This window comes from Martes martes (assembly GCF_963455335.1).
Source record: "Martes martes genome assembly, chromosome: 5".
Classification (NCBI taxonomy): domain Eukaryota; kingdom Metazoa; phylum Chordata; class Mammalia; order Carnivora; family Mustelidae; genus Martes; species Martes martes.
The window spans coordinates 69,246,718-69,267,511 of record NC_137892.1 but is presented as its reverse complement, the minus strand read 5'-3'; the positions used below and the strand labels follow the sequence as shown (position 1 = coordinate 69,267,511).

The 20,794-nt window shown below is 40.1% G+C and overlaps 3 protein-coding genes across 7 annotated transcripts in view; 1 reads left to right on the top strand and 2 right to left on the bottom strand.

Annotated features, from left to right (window-relative positions):
- Nucleotides 1-276: 276 nt before the first annotated feature.
- On the bottom strand, nucleotides 277-17,528 carry AK6 (adenylate kinase 6). Its single transcript, XM_080803924.1, has 5 exons — nucleotides 17,457-17,528; nucleotides 16,405-16,497; nucleotides 6,555-6,613; nucleotides 6,079-6,224; nucleotides 277-561 (listed from the first exon to the last, which is right to left on the bottom strand). The coding sequence occupies exons 1-5, from the start codon at nucleotides 17,482-17,484 to the stop codon at nucleotides 369-371; spliced, it is 519 nt and encodes a 172-aa protein (XP_080660050.1). The 5' UTR covers nucleotides 17,485-17,528; the 3' UTR covers nucleotides 277-368.
- Nucleotides 14,633-17,498, bottom strand: TAF9 (TATA-box binding protein associated factor 9). The gene is made up of 3 exons (XM_080803923.1): nucleotides 17,457-17,498; nucleotides 16,405-16,497; nucleotides 14,633-15,669 (listed from the first exon to the last, which is right to left on the bottom strand). The coding sequence occupies exon 3, from the start codon at nucleotides 15,650-15,652 to the stop codon at nucleotides 14,855-14,857; it is 798 nt and encodes a 265-aa protein (XP_080660049.1). The 5' UTR covers nucleotides 15,653-15,669; nucleotides 16,405-16,497; nucleotides 17,457-17,498; the 3' UTR covers nucleotides 14,633-14,854.
- Nucleotides 17,529-17,803: 275 nt separating the features above from the next.
- RAD17 (RAD17 checkpoint clamp loader component) overlaps nucleotides 17,804-20,794 on the top strand; it is a 47,235-nt gene continuing 44,244 nt past the window's right edge. For 4 of the 5 annotated variants that reach the window (XR_013966845.1, XM_080803922.1, XM_080803921.1 and 1 more), the window contains exons 1-3: nucleotides 17,831-17,939; nucleotides 18,255-18,298; nucleotides 19,146-19,252. Coding sequence is in view for 4 of the 5 variants with exons in the window: in XM_080803922.1 (XP_080660048.1) it covers nucleotides 19,211-19,252 (42 nt within the window). In the remaining variant the exon portion in view is untranslated. Of the gene's footprint in view, nucleotides 17,940-18,254; nucleotides 18,299-19,145; nucleotides 19,253-20,794 lie in introns of all 5 variants that reach the window. The other variant, XM_080803920.1, reaches the window with a different exon arrangement.

Genomic DNA, 20,794 nt, shown 5'->3' with positions numbered 1-20,794 from the left:
GAAATAAAAATGAAAAACTCTGATGTTTTATCCTTAGTCTTAACTTTTATTTTAAGGGATCATCTTCATTTTCTTTTGCAATCAGCTTAGAAGATAGCCACCCCTTTGGTCAGATTTATTTATTCTTTAGCAGGTGAAACATTTAAGATGACAGTTTTTACTCTAAATCCTTAATGATATTATATATACTATACTTGAGAATGTTTTGCTTTCTCATGGAAGAAAAAAGCCAAACATAAACCTTTAGATTATCCATATACTAGTCCTGCAGCACAATCTTAATAAAGAAGTTTTACTGATAATTAGACAATTTATTCATTATGGCAGGGATATAACAAGAGCGGTTGTAAAGTGGCCAGTCTTGTAAGTCAGGAGCTATGATCCTTGATCCACTGCTCAATCCACTTCAATATCTGATTGATATTATCTTCTAGATCTTCTGGTTTATTGCTGGGCAGTTGATGTACTATTTCTTCCTTGTAGGATGCTAATGCTTCTTCATAAAGAACTTGAAAAATTTCACACTGAATATTGTCTTTTAGTTTCTTTTCATTATAACCCCTAGAAGACAATGAGAAGGTAAAACAAAAAGCAAATTGAATGACCTTAACTGGAATTTTAGAAACACACTAGAAACTGGACACTTTTAAATACATGAAAAATCATGCAAAAATATTTCTTGTAGCCTGTTTACCTCAAGAAAATTAGATTGGCACTTGTAATATGAGAGACTTTTTTGACAAGAGGGTTAAACAGAGGTTCAGTGTTTAGGTTTATCTTAAATTTTCTCCACACAATTTGTCATCCACTCAATTAGCAAACATATCTACCTACCTCAAGCCAGATATTGAGTTATGAGATAAATAAGGCTATAGCTGTGGTCCTAGATTTAAAAAGCATTAGAGGGGGTGCCTGGGTGGCTCAGTGGGTTGGGCCTCTGCCTTCAGCTCAGGTCATGATCTCGGGGTCCTGGGATCGAGCCCTGCATAGGGCTCTCTGCTCGGTGGGGAGCCTGCTTCCCCCTCTTTCTCTGCCTGCCTCTCTGCCTACTTGTGATCTCTCTCTCTTTCTGTCAAATAAATAAAATCTTTTAAAAAAATTTAAAAAAAATTTTTTAAAGCATTAGAGGAGTTAAGATATAGACAGATAAAATAACTAGATGGCATATAAAAATGAAATAGTCATGGGGGGTGCCTGGCTGGCTCAGTTGGTGGAGCATGTGATTCTTGATCTCAGTGTTATAAATTTGAGCCCCACAATGGATGCAGAGATTACTGAAAAGTAAAATCTTTATTAAAAAATGGAATACTTATGAGAGGCTGCTAGGAAGATGGCAGAGTAGGAGGATCCTGGGATCACCTCTTGCTGTGTGGTGGCCAAGAGAGCACCTATATTGGCATTAATAACCCAGAAAGCAACCGGAAAGCTGGTAGAACAGACTCTCCGCGGCCTGACATAGACAAGAGACCACAGTGAAGCAGATCCACCCTCTCCAATCGCTCTTGGCCAGATCCCATCAAGGCGCTGCCACAAGCCTGCCAGTGTGTGCGCAGCCCAGACAAGGCCAGCACCACTCCAGAGTGAGTCCTGCTCCAGGGAGAGGGAGGGGAACCACACACCAGTCTGACTGTGACCCCAGCAGTGGGCTGAGGGCAGGCAGCTGGTCTTGACTACAGGCCCCACCAACAACCAAAAGCTTCTGAGGGGACAACACAGGGAAAATGCCTGCAGTTTGGTGCTCCTTCATCTCCGGTAAACACCTGGTCAGACTCAGCACAAGCCCAAGGCAACCCCCAACCGGCCCACTAACACCACAGGGAACAGACTCTGCCCACAACAGGCAGAGAGCCATCACAGGCTGGACTGAGGGCAAACACAGCTCCACCACAAAGGCAGGACACCCCTTTAGCAACACAGATCGGAAACACCCCTGAAGTGCCAGGTTCTGGGAACAGGAGATGCTGCACTGTGGGACCTCTTCTTCATAAAGCCTCTACTTTCAAGTGCGGGAGACACAGCTGACTTTCCTAACACAGAAAAACAGACACAACAATAGAATTAGCAAGAGACAGAGGAATATGTCCCAAGTGAAAGAGCGGAACAAAATCACAGCCAGAGACTGAAACAAAATGGAGATGAGTAATATGTTTGATAGTGAATTTAAAGTAATGCTCATAAAGATGCTCGCTAGAATTGAGAAAGGAGTGCAGAACCTCCATGAGAACCCCCCCCACCCGCCAAGAAACAGCAGGCGTAGAAAAGAACCAATTAGAGCTATTGAACTCACTAAATGGAAATAAAAATAGACCACCTGGAATAAATAGCAAACAAGAGGAAGTAGAAGAACGGATCAGCAACCTGGAGGACAGAGTCATGGAAAGTAATTATGCTGAGCAGATCAGAGGGGAAAAAATACGCAAAATGAGAACAGACCCAGGAAACTCAGCAACACTGTCAAGCGTATCAGTCACATGACAGGGATCCCAGAAGGAGAAAAGCAAGAAAAGGGGGCAGAAGATTTGTCCGAAGAAATAATAGCTAAAAAACTTACTGAACCTGGGGGAGGAAAGAAATCCAGATCCAGGAGGCACAGAGAGCCCCCAACAAAACCAACCCAAAGAGGTCTGTACCAAGACACGAAGTAAATAAGATACCCAAAAGAGTGATAAAGAGAGAATTTTAGAAGCAGCAAGAGAAAGGAAAGCAGTGACATACAAGAGAAACCTCATATGGCTATCACTGGGTTTTTCAGCAGAAACTCTGCAGGCCAGAAGAAAGCGGCATGATAAATTCCAATGGCTAAAAGGAAAAAAATCTACAGACAAGAATACTGTATCCAGCAAGGGTTTCATTTAGAATAGAAGGAGAGAAAGAGTTTCCCAGAAAAACTAAAGTTAAAAGCAAAACCAGCCACATCCTTGTCACACAGGATGCCATCGGCCTGTGGGTCCTAAATTCACAGTCCAGCCACTCTCCTGCCCGAGTTGGCGTGCATGGCCTGCCACCTGCTCAGTGCCAAGTCAACATGCCTTCACCTCACATTGCCAAGGGCTCAAACTGGCACTCTTTCCCTCAAATTCCAGCCCTTGTGCTCATTTGTGCACAAAAATGGGCATAATTGTAACAGCAGAACGAGGCAACTCAAACAGTGACATTAATTCTGTGGAATATATAATGGATAAAAGGAGTGTGCTAGCCTGAGAACATCGCCAACAAGCGCATCAAAGAACAATACATATATCATGATTCTAGTTAGTAAAAGAAACAAACCTGGGAAAAATAAAACAGAATGAAATCAGAGAGAGAGACAAACCATAAGAGACTCTTAAGCACAGGAAACAAACTGCGGGTTGCTGGAGGGGAGGTAGGTAGGGGGATGGTGTAGCTGGGTGATGGGCATTAAGGGGGGCACTTGATGGGATAAGCACTGGGTGTTCTTTCCAACTAATGAATCACTGAACTCTACCTCTGAAACTAATAATATACTATATGTTAACTGAATTTAAATTAAAAAAGGACCCCCCCCCAAAAGAGTGGAATACTTATGATGGGAATACTATGTACTAATTGGGTACTTGATCATACATATAGATCTATCTCTGCTTTCCCAATTCCAAAGACATTTAAAAAAATTAACTTACATAATCTTTTGGAAGATATGTAAATTAGCCAGCTAATTAGCTAATGAAAAAGATAAAGCAAATATTCAAATTCAAATTAGTTCAACCTTGTAACAAGATTAAATTGAACTACTTAAAAGATGATTAGCTTTATGAGAATATAACCAACGGAATGAGAGAAAACTTTTGCACATCATGTATCTGATAAGAGAGTTGTATCTGAAATACACAAAAACTCTTTTTTTTTTTAAAAGATTTTATTTATTTATTTATTTATTTGACAGACAGAAATCACAAGTAGGCAGAGAGGCAGGCAGAGAGAGAGAGGAGGAAGCAGGCTCTCTGCTGAGCAGAAAGCCTGATAAGGGGCTGGATCCCAGGACCCTGGGATCATGACCTGAGCCGAAGGCAGAGGCTTTAACCCACTAAGCCACCCAGGCGCCCCACAAAAACTCTTCTTAATTAAAAAGAAAGAACCCAATAAAAAATTGGGCAAAGAATCTGAAGAGCTCTTTCTCCCAAGAAGACATACAAATGGACAGTAAGCATATGAGAAAAGGCTCAACATCATTAGTGATCAAGGAAATGCAAATCAAAACCACAATGAGATACTACTTTATATCCACTGGGTAGGCTACAATCAAAAAGACAGATAACCAGTGTTCGCAAGGATGTGGAAATACTAGAGCCTTCACACATTGCTCTTGGAAAGGTTAACTGGTGCAGCCACTTTGGAAAATAGTCTAACAGTTCCTCAAAATGTTAAACATGTGTTACCATATCACCCAGCAGTCCCATTCTTAAATTCCATATCCAAGATAAATGAACATATAATGTCCACACAAAACCACAGGCATGGATGTTCATAGCAGATTTATTTATAATAGCCATAAATGGAAACAACCAAAGTATCTATAATCTGATAAGTGGATAAATAAAATATGGTATAGCCATACAATGGAATAGTGTTTGATTAAAACAACAAATGAAGTACTGATATGTGCTGCAACACAGATGAACCCTGAAACATTATGCTAAATAAAAGAAGCCACAAAAGACCACATATTGATTTCATTTATATAAAACGTCCAGAATAGGCAGATCCACGGAGACAGAAGGTGAATTACCAGTTGCCTAGGACTGCGGGACTGGGGATATATGCAGAGTGACTGCTAATGGGTATGGGTTTTTTGGGAGGAGGGGGACAATGAGCATTTTCTAAAATTGGTTGTAGTAATGGATGCATAATTCTGTGAATATACTAAAAACCACTGAATTGTATGCTTCAAATGGGTACATTTTATGTATGTGAACTTATCTCAATAAGAACTTATCTCAAAAAATAAAGCTGCTTTTTTAAAGGTGATTATGTTGTAACTTTTTCGTGGCTAAAAACAAGACTAGCTCTCTCATAGCTTTTTCAGACCTTGTCAGTCTTCCCCTATTTACATAAAACAGTAATTTTTTTTTTAAGATTTTATTTTTAAGTAATCTCTACACCCAACCTGGAGCTCTAACTTATAACCCCAAGTTCAAGAGTCGCATGCTGTACTGACTGAGCCAGCCACATGCCCCAAAACAGTAATTTTTAATAAAAATTTTAAATTGCCTTGTTTGAGAAAAGGAATGTGTACTATTATGATCTCTCTTACTTCTCATTTAAAATACTTTTAATGGCTTTTCACTGCCAAAAGAAAGATGATTAAAGTTTTAGGTCTAGCTCCAACTTTCCCTGTATATTTGCTACTATATTCCTTGGTGCAAGGATTTTGCAAGTTTCCCATGCAGTGATGGTTAGTCAAAGCTGACTACCACTGTCAGTCTGACCTTCAAATTCTAAACCTGAACTTAGGGGCAAACTTTCAGAGCTTTCCTTCTGAGAATGCCTTGTAAACCCCTCTAGAACCTCCATCTTTCCCAGCTTGAATCAAAAGACAGTGGAAAAACATGTCCCATAAAAATTTCTGTTTTGGTTATACTGGATTAAGTCTGATGTCCTCTTGGAGAGACCAACTCAAATATATTTTAAAGGTGGTGAAATGTTGATTTATCATGTCCGTTTTTCATAAACTCTCCCACTCATGTTGAGGGGATAATGAAGGAGGGTAATGTTCATCCAGTTCTCAGAGTATGTTCTTGGCTTGGCTGTTTTCCCAGCAAGGTTTTACATTAAGGAAAGAGCATGATTAAATAGGGTTGCTGTATAGAATATTTTACTGAATCAAACTGTCAATTGCAGTATTCATTTACTCAGTTATAAATTACTGCCTGTGTTTTACACAAGCATCTTTTTCTTTTGGACTCAGCACATTGGTACCACACTGACATGGTTTATAACAAGAGACCAAGCGTCACATTTTCAAATAGACTCCTTTCTCATGGTAGTACTGGCCAATTTCAGGAATCCGAATAAAGGTTTATATCATACTTTAAGAATTCAATGTTTTTCCTTTCTTACCTTGTTTCAAGTCTTTTGTACAATACACTGTTATCTGCTTGCAGCACAAAAACTATATGAAACCAGCGTTCAGGGAAGAAATCACAACCATGGTAATCAACAATAACTCCACCTTCACTCATTTGGTTTTCTAATTCATCAACTACCTGTGAGAAAGGGAGGAAAAGAATGCTCCTCTTAAAAAAATCAAGTCAACTTTCCTATTAAATTTTAAGAAAAATACTTTATAGGGGCACCTGGGTGACTCAGTGGGGTATGTGTCCAATTTTTTATTTCGTCTCAGGTCATGATCTCAGGTTTGTGAGATCAAGCCCGGTGTCAGGCTCCACGCTGGACATGAAGCCTGCTTAAGAGTCTCTCACCCTCTCCCTCTGCTCCTACTCCTCCCCTTATGTTCTCTCTCTCTCTCAACACAAACAAAAAAAGTATACTTTATAAATAAAAATTTATACTTTATAAATAAAAATTGTACTTACTCTATCTTCATCTAAAATGGGGCATTCATACTCTTCATCATAGCCATCATATAACTGCCCTAAAAGAGATTTACATTGGCATATTAAAGAAAAGTAGTATTTTCTAAGTAACTTTCAGTAGTCTTCAGTTAATTTTATACTTTGGGAAATACATCACCAATTACTCTTTTAGAGACTGACGAGGGCACTAACACAGAAGATGTCACATGGAGACCAAATGTGAAGAGCAATACTGATAAATTAGAATTTTATCTAGAAGGAAACTTGGACAGCAGTCAATCTGATACCAGTTTTCGTTATCAAAATTGAAACCAACTAAAAAGAATGAATAATTTCAGAATTTGTGGGACTGTTGGAAGAGGACTGTATTTTATTTTTGGTTAAGCTACAGTTTGGTGGGAAGAGGGGATTGAGCCCCACAATGACAGGCTCCGTGCTCAGCAGATTGTCTCTGCTGGCACATATGTGTGTTTTTTTCTCTAGAATAAATAAAATCTTAACTATTTTAGAAAAGGTTGAAATTAGCTTAAAACAAGCATGAGTTCTGAAGTAACAAAAGAGTAGTCCTTGAGGGAGGCATAGAGCCTGGAGGGTATATGGACAGATGCTGGGCACAAGAGCCACCTCTTGAGCACCTTAGTGTGGTCTTTGCTTCCCTGAAATATTGCTCAACCTGCAGAAACTCTAGCTAAAAAAATTAAACTGCTCGACAGTGGGAAAACTGGTTAACAATTTAGAAAATAATCTAAATCCTTTATATTATAAACTAGGTGAATTAAAGAGCTGATTTTTTATTTTTATTTTTTAAGATTTTATTTATTTGACAGAGAGAGACACAGTGAGAGAAGGAACACAACAGGAGAAGTGGGAGAGGGAGAAGCAGGCTTCCCACTGAACAGAGAGCCCGATGCGGGGCTCGATCCCAGGACCCTGGGATCATGACCTGAGCCGAAGGCAGAGGCTTTAACCCACTGAGCCACCCAGGCGCCCCAAGAGCTGATTTTTTAATTCCAAAGATAACTAGTGGAAAATTTAATCTATAAAGGAATGATTAATTTGAGTTTGTGAAAGAATACAATGACTAAATAAAACACATAAAATGTTAAATCTCAAAAAAAGAAAAGTTAAATCTCTGTTCAATGAAAAATAATGTACCCAGAAAAATAACAGACTGGGAGAAATTTTTGTAATAGGACAAAGGGCTGAAATGTAGATTATATAATGACCTTCAAAATCAAGATAAAAATAAGTAGCTTAACAAATAAAAGTTCCCACAAGATGGAAAAGACAATTAGTAAACATACCATGAAAAAATGGACTTTCCCAGCTATTAAAGAGATGCAAATTAAAATGAGCCTTTTTATGCCTGTTACATTAATTATATACATATATAGTATATTAAAATGTATTTTTAAAATAATTTTAAAAAGAAAAATGTCATGCCATTGATAAATTTCCTCTACCACTTAACTTCTTCTTCTTCTTTTTTTTTTAAAGATTTTATTTATTTATTTGTCAGAGAGAGAGAGAGTGAGCACAGGCAGACGGAGTGGCAGAGGGAGAAGCAGGTTCCCTGCAGAGCAAGGAGCCCGATGCGGGACTCGATCCCAGAACGCTGGGATCATGACCTGAGCCGAAGGCAGCCGCCTAACCAACTGAGCCACCCAGGCGTCCCTACCACTTAACTTCTAACCTGACATTTTTTTCTTAAAGATTTTATTTATTTATTTGACAGAGATCACAAGTAGGCAGAGAGGCAGACAGAGAGAGAGGCGGGGGAAGCAGGCTCCCCACTGAGCAGGGAGCCCGAAGTGGGGCTTGATTCCAGGACCCTGGGATCATGACCTGAGCTGAAGGCAGAGGCTTTAACCCACTGAGCCACCCAGGCACCCCAAACCTGAAAAAATTTTAAGTGATAAAATGATTTTAAAAAATTCAACAAAAGGGAAATACTTAAAATCTCTGTTTTCTAATTTAATGAAATATAATTAAAGCTAAGGAAATACTAAGGTAGTAATATGTAGTATACACTAGGTTGCACATGGTAAATGCTTATTAACACAAGGGGTAAAACATAAAAAGCAGAATTCAAAGTAGTCTGCAACAGGGGCAAAGGTTAGAAGAAAAAAAGATGGAAATAAATTAGGATTTGGAGTACTTCTTCTGTGTATTATTTTTACAATGCAACAAAATCTAATACCTTCTGCTGATTCTGTACTATGTCATAATCTGAAGTAAATGAATATTAATGTTCCTTCATATTTAAACCCTTGACTTTTTTTTTTTTTTAAGATTTTGTTTGTTTATTTGACAGACAGAGATCACAAGCAGGCAGAGAGGCAGGCAGAGAGAGGGGAAAGCAGGCTCCCTGCTGACCAGAGAGCCTGATGCGGGGCTCGGACCCTGGGATCATGACCTAAGCCGAAGGCAGAGGCTTAACCCACTGAGCCACCCAGGCACCTCCTAAACCCTTGACTCTTAAGACTAGTGAAATAATTAAAAATGTATGTTGTTGAAAATAAGGACAACTACTGCAATATTAAATTAGAATTAACGTTGACTGCAATGCTGAGATGCAGGATTTCTTAAATCATGTTAATGTAGTTGAACAGTGTAATCCAAGCTTTCAAACATTCATTAAAAAAAAAAAATTATCAACTACCATTTACAGGTGTCTGTAGGGGTGATAAGGATTTAATAGTGAGCAAAATGACCAGGAGGGCAAACATAGTCTTTCCCTCAAAAAGGGAAAAATTTACAATAAAAAGTTTACATTAAAAAGTTTACAATAAAAAGAGAGGACAGACAAGTAACCTGGAAATTATACCAGGATGATATTTTAATGTTATAATTCATGGTGTTAGAAGAGCAAAAGTATGGACACCTATTATGTTAGGAACATAAACGTGGGCTATTAGGGGAGGCTTCCTAGAGGAAGTGACTTTTAAGGGGAGACTTGGAGCAGTTACCAAAGGGATAAAGGTAGGGAAGACTATTTTCTTTTCTTTTTTTTTTTAAGATTTTATTTATTTATTTGACAGAGATCACAAGTAGGCAGAGAGGCAGGGAGAGAGAGAGAGGGAAGCAGGCTCCCTGCTGAGAAGAGAGCCTGATTTGGGGCTCGATGCCAAGATCCTGAGATCATGACCTGAGCTGAAGGCAAAGGCTTAACCCACTGAGCAACCCAGGCGCCCCAAGGGAAGACTATTTTCAACAGAGAAGGTATTCAAAGCCAGAGAGAATTAGGAGGGGAGGACTCAGGGGAGGGAAAGTCTCTTAGAGTAGTTGGAAAATAGATGATAAAGGGTCAGGTAAATTGAGCCAGATCAAAAAGGGCCTTAACAGTTGCAGAGTTAGACTTTGTCCCAAAGCAAAGTAAAATCATTAAAGCATTTTAATCATGAAATGACATGATCAATTACAAATATTTAAAAATAATTTTGGTTTCTCTGTAGAGAATGAGTTGAAAGGAAGCAAATCCAGAAGCAGGGACACTAAATCAAGGCTACTGCAGAATTTTAGATAACTGATGTTTATAACCTGTACCATAAGGAATGAAGAAATGGATTCTAAACTTCATTTCAGATTTCCCAAAAAAAGGGAAAAACCTATGCTACTTGTAATTTTTTTTAACATATGCTACTTTAGAAAGTTTCAGTTGGAAGTCAAATTTAGAGTTGTATATGTATAGTGTCCTAAACTAGAACAGATGAAAAGGCTTGAATTGATTAAACTACCAAAAGCTTAGAAAATTAATTTTCTCAACAAAGTTTTATGATTTATTTAAAGATAGGTTAGTTGGAGAAGAAAAATTGATTGTGGGGCCGGTTAAATGGTAAGTCCTTACCTCAAAAGATCTTTCCAGCTGTAAACTATAAAATCATTACATTTTCTTTAACTGCCATCCCAGAATTAATACACTCACATGAAAGCTGTTATTTAAAATTGGAATGCTATCTATTTTGATGCTGTTGCCAGTACTCAAAACATTTTCAGATTTCTTACTTTATACAGTTTTAAAAAGGATTTGAGAGAGACCTCGAATGAGAGCCCACGAGCAGGGATGGGGGAGGCGCAGAAGGAGAAGGGGAAGCAGACTCCCCACTGAGCAGGGAGCCTGACATGGGGCTAAATCCCAGGACCCTGGAATCATGACGCAAACCGAAGGCAGATGCTTAACTGACTGGGCCACCCAGGTGCCCCTAATTTTTAAGTAGACTCCATGCCCAACATGGGACCTGAACTCACAACCCTGAGATCTAGAGTTGCATGCTCTGTCCATGGAGCTAGCCGGGTGACCCTCAGATTTCTTACTCTGGAAACATGTTTACCACATTTACTTCAATCCAACAAGAAGCTTATGTCTGTGGGGGCACCTGGGTGGCTCAGTAGGTTAAAGCCTCTGCCTTCGGCTCAGGGCATGATCCCAGGGTCCTGGGATCGAGCCCCGCATCAGGCTCTCTGCTTGGCAGGGAGCCTGCTTCCTCCTCTCTCTCTCTCTCTGCCTGGCTCTCTGCCTACTTGTGATCTCTGTCTGTCAAATAAAGAAATAAAATCTTAAAAAAAAAAAAAAAAAAGAAGCTTATGTCTGTGATGCAACTAGTACCAAGAAGTTAATTGGTTTAGAAGGATTGAGTATTTTGATACTGACCTTTTATGTAGAGAAAAGCACAATGAAATCTACTTGGAAAAGTTAGCACCAAAATGTGACATTTGAGTTGGGCCTTTTAAAGAGTTGTTTATAGGGTAGGTAAGGAAGAGCACCTATAGGTGAAGGGAATAGCATGTATAAAGACATGGAGGTCAATTCCCAGTGTCTGAGGAACAGTAAGTGCGCGGAGTATAGACTGAAGGGGACCTAGGGAAGTGGCTGCAGGGAATGCTGAAGGTAAACTATGACCAGTTCATCATTAGGGAGGATGGACTTTATCAGAAAAAGGTCAAGTCTTGTTTATTCCTTCTCTTTTTTTTTAAAGGACATAACAAAGAGGGAAGGAAAAGATACAAAGAGTAAGAGATTCACCGGAAATGGGCTTGAAAATGGGATGAGTACTATATCAATTTTTTTAGGCAAACCATCAAGATTTACAGGGCGAATGCATTTGCGTAGTGTTTGAATGTGTCCCTATGTGTGGGGAACAGGAATCAAGAGTGGGCAAGTAGTCAGGTAGGACTTCAGAGCATGTGCTTTTTAAGTCTTATTAGTTTGGAGAGGTCCGGGAACTACCAAGGTGGTTACCTTTAGTGGGTATCTAGAAATTAGGCTCTTTTAAAGGGAGTGACTAGTTCAGAGTGGATGAGATTACTAAAGTCAGGGGCAAAGTAACAATATAACTGCAGTGAAATTATTGGGAAAGAAGTATAATGTAGGGGGCACCTGGGTGGCTCAGTCACTTAAGAGTCTGCCCTTGGCTCCAGCTGTGATCCTAGAATTGAGCCCCCGCATCAGTTCCCTGCTCGGCTGGGAGTCTGCTTCTCCCTCTGCCCCTCCCCATGCGCTCGCACTCTCTCTCTCTCTCAAATAAATAAATAAATAAAATCTTAAAAAAGGAAGTATATGGTGGGAGGGAGATCACATGCAGACTGGGAGATAGCAGTGCCGGAGGGGCCAAATAGATTAGTTTCAAAGCCTTCCAGTGGAGGGGGGAAAAATGGGATAAAGGGGTTAGAGCCAGGATAGCAAAACTTTTTCTGTAAAAGGCCAAACAGTAAATACTTCACGCTTTGTGGGCTAGTGTTCAGGCAGTGTGGTTCCTGTAAAAAATAGCAGCAGCCTGCCAACTCCTGGGTTAGAAAAAGATCAAGATTTTAAATGTTGAAGGCTCTGCTATGCTTTACAAGTTTCCAGTGGATCCAATGTTAATATACTTTGTCTAGACCTATGGGAAGGAATCCTGGGGGTTTATAAAGAGGCTTAAGACGGATACACTTGTGGCAGGAAAATTAAGGGTGCTGGTAAGTGCAACTAAGTGATTGCATATGGGAAAGGATATCAAGTGAGGAAGAATCTGACACTGGAAATAACAAGGGTAAGAAAAGCATTCTTAGCCACACCATAGTTAGGATTCCCAATAATTTTATTAAACTTAATTCCCCACCTAGGGTGCCTGGGTGGCTCAGTCAGTTAAGCGACTGCCTTCAGCTCAGGTCATGATCCCGGAGTTCTGGGATGGAGTCCCGCATTGGGCTCCCAGCTCTGCAGGGAGTCGGCTTCTGCCTCTGACCTTCTACCTCTCATGCTCTCTCTTACTTGCTCTAATATATAAATAAAATCTTAAAAAAACAAGAATTCCCCACCTAATTTTTCCTGCCTTGGTTCCACATGACCTAAGAATTATCTCTTAGTTTTAACAGGATTACTAGAATGGCAGTCAACTCCATTTAGACAAATTCATTTAAAATCAGGGTGTCTTTTTTTTTTTTTTTTTTGGTCTTGTTTCTTTATACCAGGGTTTCTCAATCTCAAATACTACTGACATTTTGAGTTTAGTTAATTCTTTTAGAGGAGTGGGGGGGCTATTCTGTGAATTGTGGGATGTTCAACAGAATCCCTGGCCTCCACCCCAGTCTTGACTATCAAGTCTCCAGAAATTGCCAAATGTCCCCTGAAGGGTAAAATCACACTTATTTGGGAGCCACTGCTTTATAGATGGTTACATGGTATCCCTTAAAATATATAACCATTTGAGAAAAATGAGGACAGGTGTCTCAGTATATTTTCTAGTTAAGATTTTATCTTGGAATATGTTCTAATTAAGATTTCCAGATATATTCAAATAGCATCAGGGGAAAAAAACCAATCTGGTACATTATGAAAAACCTTATGAAGACCATCACCTAGGGGCGCCTGAGTGACTCAGTTGGTTAAGCATCTGCCTTTGGCTCAAGTCTCAAGCCCAGGATCCCAGGAACAATCTCCCTTCCCCCATCCAGATCTCTGTTCAGTGGGAAGCCTGCTTTTCCCTCTCCAGCCCTCCCCACCATCCCCGCTCTGTGCATGCACATTCTCTCAAATAGATAAATAAAATCTTCAAAAAATATATAGAGAGGATGTTTGGGACTATACACACTTAGATGTGTTATAGTGGCTAAAATAGTGTTGAATACAAGTATGAAAGGCTAAAATAGTGTTGAATACAAGTATGAAAGGAAGCAAATGTCTAGTGTTACTGTTCCTCTCAGTACTACACAATCGATTATATAGCAACTTCTTTAAGTTTAGAAGTGTTAAATTCAGGGGTGCCTGGGTGGCTCAGTGGTTTAAAGTCTCTGCCTTCGGCTCAGGTCATGATCTCAGGGTCCTGGGATGGAGCCCACAGCGGGCTCTCTGCTCAGCAGGGAGCCTGCTTCCTCCTGTTTTCTCTGCCTGCCTCTCTGCCGACTTGTGATCTGTCAAATAAATAAATGAGATCTTTTTTTAAAAAAAGTGTTAAATTCAGTAAGACAAACTGGAAGACTGAAACTGACAACTGTATGTGACTCTAAAATCACTTGTCAGAGACTGTTAAGGTTCAACAGGCAAAGGAAAAAAACCAGATTTTTTTATGTAGGTGTAAAATGGGAGACTGGTCATGTAAAACAATACCTAAGTTTTATTCACTATACTTAAATACCAAACCTGGATTAAAAATATGATCACGATACTGACTTACAGTATCAAAAATGTGACAAAGCTAAGATATGCAAAACTGACCTGCAAAAAGAGAGAATGGAAAAAAAATTTAAGTTCTGAAGTGGGGACATCCTGGGAGAAACATTAAGGGTCCTTAAATAAAACCAAAGAGAGCAAAAAAGGACCCAGGAAGAAGTTGAGTAATTGAAGAAGAGAAATCCAAACAGATGAAGTGAACTCTATAAAAAAGAGACATGGTTACACTTCAGCAATCTTAGAAAATGGGGCCATAAGAGTTACACACTAGAGATCATGCTATGATCTAAACATCTGAAGACAATAGAAGTACTACTCTAGTGTTTATGAACAAACCACTACTTCAAGTTGTTGTCACTGTTATTCCTGTTGGTGACACATGAGAAAACTGCTTCTAAAAACATAATTGCCAAAATACCAACAATCAAACTGATGAAAACAGTTTTATTTTTTACACTTAAAGGCTGATGAATAACCATTACTAATCCTATTAAAGAAAACCCAACATCTCAATCGGAAAGGATAACCATATTTACTCATTAAATAGCATTTAAGTTTTCTACAACACAACTTGAAAATACCCAGCATGCATGTTTAATCTAGTACAATGGATTCAAGACCAAGTATACATGTTACAAGCATCAAGGCTGGATTACAAATTATCATAATCATCATCGTCATCATCATCGTCATCATCATCATCTTCTCGTTTTCTTTTCATTGCATTTGATGATTCATTGGCAGTATTTTGTGATGACACCATGTTAGTGGTAATAAGAATGTTTTTGGACCCAATTAATGATGGATTAATCAGAACATTCTGAACTGCGGATGTTGCAGGAATTGATGCTTTTACAGTTGGGGACTGTGAAGTGGGCATCTGTACTGTAAACCTTTGCCCTGTGAGGGACATTGGAGTCCCTACTTTAGTTGACACAGACATGGTCTGTGGGGTTGGTGTGCCAAGAGTGGGAGTACTTGGTCTGCTAGTAACTGAACCAACACTTAATCGTGGAACTGTTATTCTTCCTGCAGAGGTAGATGCCTTTTTTTGTAAAGACTTAAGTCTATAGTTTGGAGCGGTCAAGCAGTATCTATCAGGTGGCAACCTGGGGCCTGAATATGGCTTGATTAATGGCAAAGGAGTTTGATTTCTTTGCCTTGCAATATCTAATAAAAAATCTCTTGGGGGAGGAGAGGTAAAAGACTGATCAGCACGACACTGGATGGCCAATCGCACATCATCTGCATCAACAGTAGCTTTCTTAGCATGGCTGGAATAAATTTTTGCATCATCTAGAATTGTGGTCACATATCGGAAGGCAAACTCCAACATCTGATTTATAACTCTTGGCTCATATTCTGTAATCCCCATATCCTTCAGGATTTGTGCCATCATCTGTGCATCTTTCGGCATGCTCTTGGGAGAAGCCATCTTGCCAGACTCCATGATATCCGTTGATTAGACTTTAGATCATTTGAAAAAAATACGGACATTAGATCAAATCTGAAATAGTTACTTTAGTAGCAACTGTCAGGAACTTCAAAAATTTTAAATACTGTTAAATTTTTGAAAATATATTTAAATTTTTAAGTGTTAAATCTTTTTAATTTTAATTAAGGTCCCTTTAAGTTTATTAAATTTCTATCCTATACAAATTACAGAATATTAAAAAATGAAGACAAATAAGGGAATGATAAGAAATTGGGAGAAAACGAGGTAAAATAAAAACATTTATCACTTTAGAACAATGTGCAGTTGTGTGCAGGTATGCAACTATCAAACAAAGCTAAGAAGAAACCACAGAACAGTCATGTCCTAAGAGTTCAAAATAATACCCTTCCAGTGAGATCTATACTCACCATCTCCACAGATATGCTTAGGACATTCCAAACCTTTATGTGTTTGCCCATCTCAAAAACATTCTCCCTATGTCCCATCTCTTCATGGTAGCCTTCCCAATGATTACCATTCATAAGAACTACTGGCCAACAGAGTGGGGCAGGATGGGGTAGAATGGTCAAAACAACCGAAGACGGTACTACACATATATTACTTTCTCTTTCTACAGGTTCCCAACAGAGCATAAATTCCTTAATGGTACTCTGTCTCTGCTTTTTGTACCCTCTGACAAATATAATACTAACACTCTATTATCTAGTCTCTCTCTTTTTTAAAACCATCACCAATGTATCCCTTACCTTCTCGAGCTAAATCACCCACATTAATGTATTTCAGTCCTGATCTTGATGCAAGTTCTTTGCCTAGCGTGGTTTTTCCAACCCCTGGTGTACCTGTAAGACAAGCCATAGATACTTGTTAGACATTAGCCACCTATCTACCCTTCTTCAAGTTTTTAACAACTGAAGCGAAAAATATCCTAATTAGCAATTCCCTGTGAATATACACTATAACCTAATCAAAACTACTCAAAGTCTGTTGCGTAAGGGAATCTCACCAAGTGTATCTGATCTATCAGGAGTGGGGCTTGGGGGATTAATACCAATTCGCAGACTGCCTGCCACCGTTAACAGATACTCCCAGAATAACACTAAGCATCTCAAATTACCATCATTTACTTTAGTTTACTTAATTAAGAAATTATTTATGGGGGAAAAATTTAACCAGTATGAAAGACAGCTATCATCCCGGGAACTTTACAATAAAAAAGCTTCTGATGCTAATTCAACAAAAGTACACAGCAAGTTAATCACCCTGCGCCATATATATTCGAACCCTTTGTCCAACCGTAATTGACAGATACGAAAAAAAAAAAAAAAAGAGAGAGAGATACGGCCCAGGAAGGCCTAAGGACAAGGCGTCCAGCAGCATTAAAAGATCCACTAAGGATCTGACAGCAACTTACATTATCTCGCTAGAACTCTAAAGACAAATCCTGCCAATTCAAAACAAAACAAAACAAAAACAAACAAAAAACCATCAGACTTTTACAAACAAAAACCAGATTCCGAAAGATTCCGCAGTTTGCCAGAAAGAGGACCTGAAGAAGTCTCCCTCTCTCACCGAGCAGCCTCGGGCCAACAGAATCAACATTCCCCGCCCCCCCACCCCGCCTCCCACAACGGTCGGAGGAACCGGTCTCTTCGAGGCCCTGACAAACGCCACGCAGCGCGGCCTTCCACTAGCCTCGAAACAGAACACCGAACGGCACCCTTCGGACGTCCGACGCCCCACAGCACTCTACGCCCTTGGCCTGCCCCGCCACCCAGCGCCGCCCCGCCGCGCGCCTGACCGGTGAGCAGGATGTTCGGAAGCAACATGGTCCTCACCGCGCTGGCTCCGGGCGTCTAGGCCCACGCGCTTTACGCACAACAGGGAGGAGCCGGAAGCGGCGAGCTGCGGCAAGCGCCAGTGGCCCCGGGGACTTTGAGGCCGTGCGCGGCGCTCGCGGCCCGTCTCCACCGCCTAGCCGCTGACTATTGGTTACCTGGCCTTCTATAGCACGCTTGCAGCGCAGAGTCCAAGGCAGGGGCACAGGTCGGGTCCGCGCTTTGGGTCAGGCAGTGCGGTAGAAGCCTAAGCCACCAGGGCCGTTGGCTGCCGCCCTTCTGCCTGTGTCGCGGAAGCGCCGACCGGTCTAGAAGGTCCCCGGGAGGCGGGACCTCCGAGAGGCTCGGCGCTGAGCCCGGCGAGGGCCGGGTACTTGCCTTTCTGTTGGAGCAGAGTCTGCCTCCTCCACTCCTCTCCGCCCACGAGGGGATGCAGCTCCCGGAAAGTAAGGCCGCCGCGGTTGCGGCTTTGGTCTGTGTACGTTCTGGAGACGCGAACCCATCTCTGCCTTCGCGCCTCCCCGAGCTGTCTTCGCTCCTCCTCCGGACCTGCCCATTCCATTTGGGGTTGGAGGGTGGGGGTGCAAAATTCTGGCCTGGCGTGGGGACATGGCGAGATCCTCTTCGCTCTCCGCTGATTAGTAGCTTTACGCTGGACGAGTGTCTGGGCTTAGTATCGCCGGTCCAGTGTGTGAGGGCGGGTGGCGGGTAGACTAGAAATATTCTTGAAGGTCTTTTCTACCTCTGACATCTCATTTCAGGAACCTGACATCATCTGGGACAGTTATCTTCTTTTTTAAAGGAGGTAATTGTCAGTCTTGTTTTTAAAGAGCGACTGGAGTCCTGACCGTAAAAACAGTCTGCGTCTTTTGTTTCGACCTGACAACGATATTTATCCAACAAGTGTTTTTTTCCCCCCACCCATGTATCTCTTTGAATCTCCAAAGCAAAAACCTCTTTAATCGTGAACAGTGTGTGTGTGTGTGTGTGTGTGTGTGTGTAAAATTTATTTTTTCGTGTATGGAATCTTTTCACGTTATATACCCTATGTGCGTCCAAACCTTAAAGTCCAAATACACCTTCCAATTTATAAATTTGCAGACCTTAAAAAATTCAAGCCCACTTCAAACTGGTGAATTCACTAGTTTATGTAAACATTGAATAATTATTAAAGTCGGAAAACATTATTGCCTCCAAATTTTCCAGTATGTTCAAGTAAGAACACTTACAGAAAATATATACAGTTAGATTTACAGTCTTTTTCCAAAGTAAGTGAAAAATCTGAATTTGTTATATGGTGAGGTTTTTCTTGAAATTTCGCAGAAAAAAACCCTGGAACTGTGATTTGAAGTGAGGGAAATTTTAACTTTCAGCACAAAAGCTGCACAAAATGTCGAATGCATTTTTTCTGTTTTCTCTAATACATTGTTGAGTTCATATGAAAGACTGTTTATACCACCACGTGTGGATTATTTGACAGTTCTAGTGATTAAAAGTAAACTTTATTTTAGCATTTTGGCTTCTTTACCTATGTTTGCTATGTCATCTCATTAGTTTTTGAGCCATTATCATACTGTAGATTATATTGGTTTATATTACTATATTTCTTTTTTATAGTTTTCCTAATTTGAGATTTTTGTTTGTTTCCTTAGGTGAATTATACTTTAATGTACTACTACAGGTTGTATACTACGGATGGGAACTATTAAAGTTTATAATGTCAAAAACTTTTCTTAGACCAAAGGTATCTTCTACAAAGGTATGATACACTAAAATGGCCATGTAATAATTGCCCAAAAAGGAAGGATAATTTTTGTGTATGTTTTTAATGACTTGTTATTGCCATCAAAGTAATAGTGTACAGTATCTGTTGTAATTGGTGATCTAAAAATTGCAGTATTAAGTGTAAAACGACTAAAAGCACAACCTTAATTTTTAAAAAAGTATTTTCAATTTCAGTCGGAAGAAAGGCTGAAAACTCTTGCATGGAAGATCAATAGAAGAAAGAAAAACATGAGTCATAGTTAGTATTACAGCGTAACAACGAGGGGCAACAGTGGCACTGTTAGTTGAGCATCTGACTTTTGGTTTTGGCTCAGGTCATAATCTCAGTGTTGTGGGATGGAGCTCCGTGGCAGACTCTACACTCAGTGCTGTGTTTGTTTGGGATTCTCTCCTTTTCTCTCCCTCCCTCCCTCTCTGCCCCTCTCCTCGCTATCTCTTTCTCTTTCAAATGAATAAATAACATCTTTAAAAAACAGATAAATAAAAATAAAGCTTAACAAGCCCTACCACTTAAAAATCATGTTTTTGAGTGCCAGTTCTCAGCAAGGCTAGTGATAGCATAGGATGGGGTCAGTCAGTATCACGCTTATTTGCTGGGTAGTTATTTTCATACTGGTGGGTCTTATTTTTCTCTGATCTTAAGTAAATTATTAATTTTTGCTGTTTCTTTTTCCCCAGTAAATAGGACTCCATGTTTATGTAAGATATAAAACTATAAAATGTATAAATAACTTGCAGATCAGAATTGCAAGATCAGATATGCTATCAAAAGTTTTACTTAACATGGTATTTTTACTTTTTTTTTTTTAAGGTGTATTTATTTTGGGAGAGAGAACCTGTGCGAGCCAGGGTTGGTGGGGAGGGCAGAGGGAGAGGAAGTCTTAAACAGACTCTGTGTTGAGTGTGGATCCCAACTCTGGGCTCCATTTCATGACCTTGAGATCACAACCTGAGCTGAAACCAAAAGTTCAAGCTCAACTGACAGAGCCACCCAGGTGCCCCTAGATACTCTTGTTTGTTTTTTTAGATTTTATTTATTTGAGAAAAAGAGAAAGGAGGGGCAGAGGGAGAAGCAGGCTCCCTGGTTAGCAGGAGCTCAATGCAAGACTCAATCCCAGGACCCCGGCATCACAGCCTGAGCCGAAGGCAGATGCTTAACTGACTGAGCCACTCAGGTGCCTCTAAACTCTTAAAAACAGATGAGGAGCCAAAATTGTAGTACTGTCGACAGTCCTATGAAGAAGGAGAAATGAATTTTTAGGCTGTTACTGAAATTTTTTCCCACAGGTCTTCATTTCTTTACTTATTGGTGATAGTATTCCTAACCTTCTCTCTTTAAAGGGGGAATGAAGTGTGACTTTCATTCCTGAGATAGTTCTAAACCCCAGCTTGCTTTTCCTTAGCATTGTCTAGTAAATGGTTCACAACTATGGCTGAGTGTTCTTTAAGGAAAATATAATCTTGGTTCCCCCTTATTAGGCAGCCAAGGAATTTCAAAAGCCACATACTAAGCTAG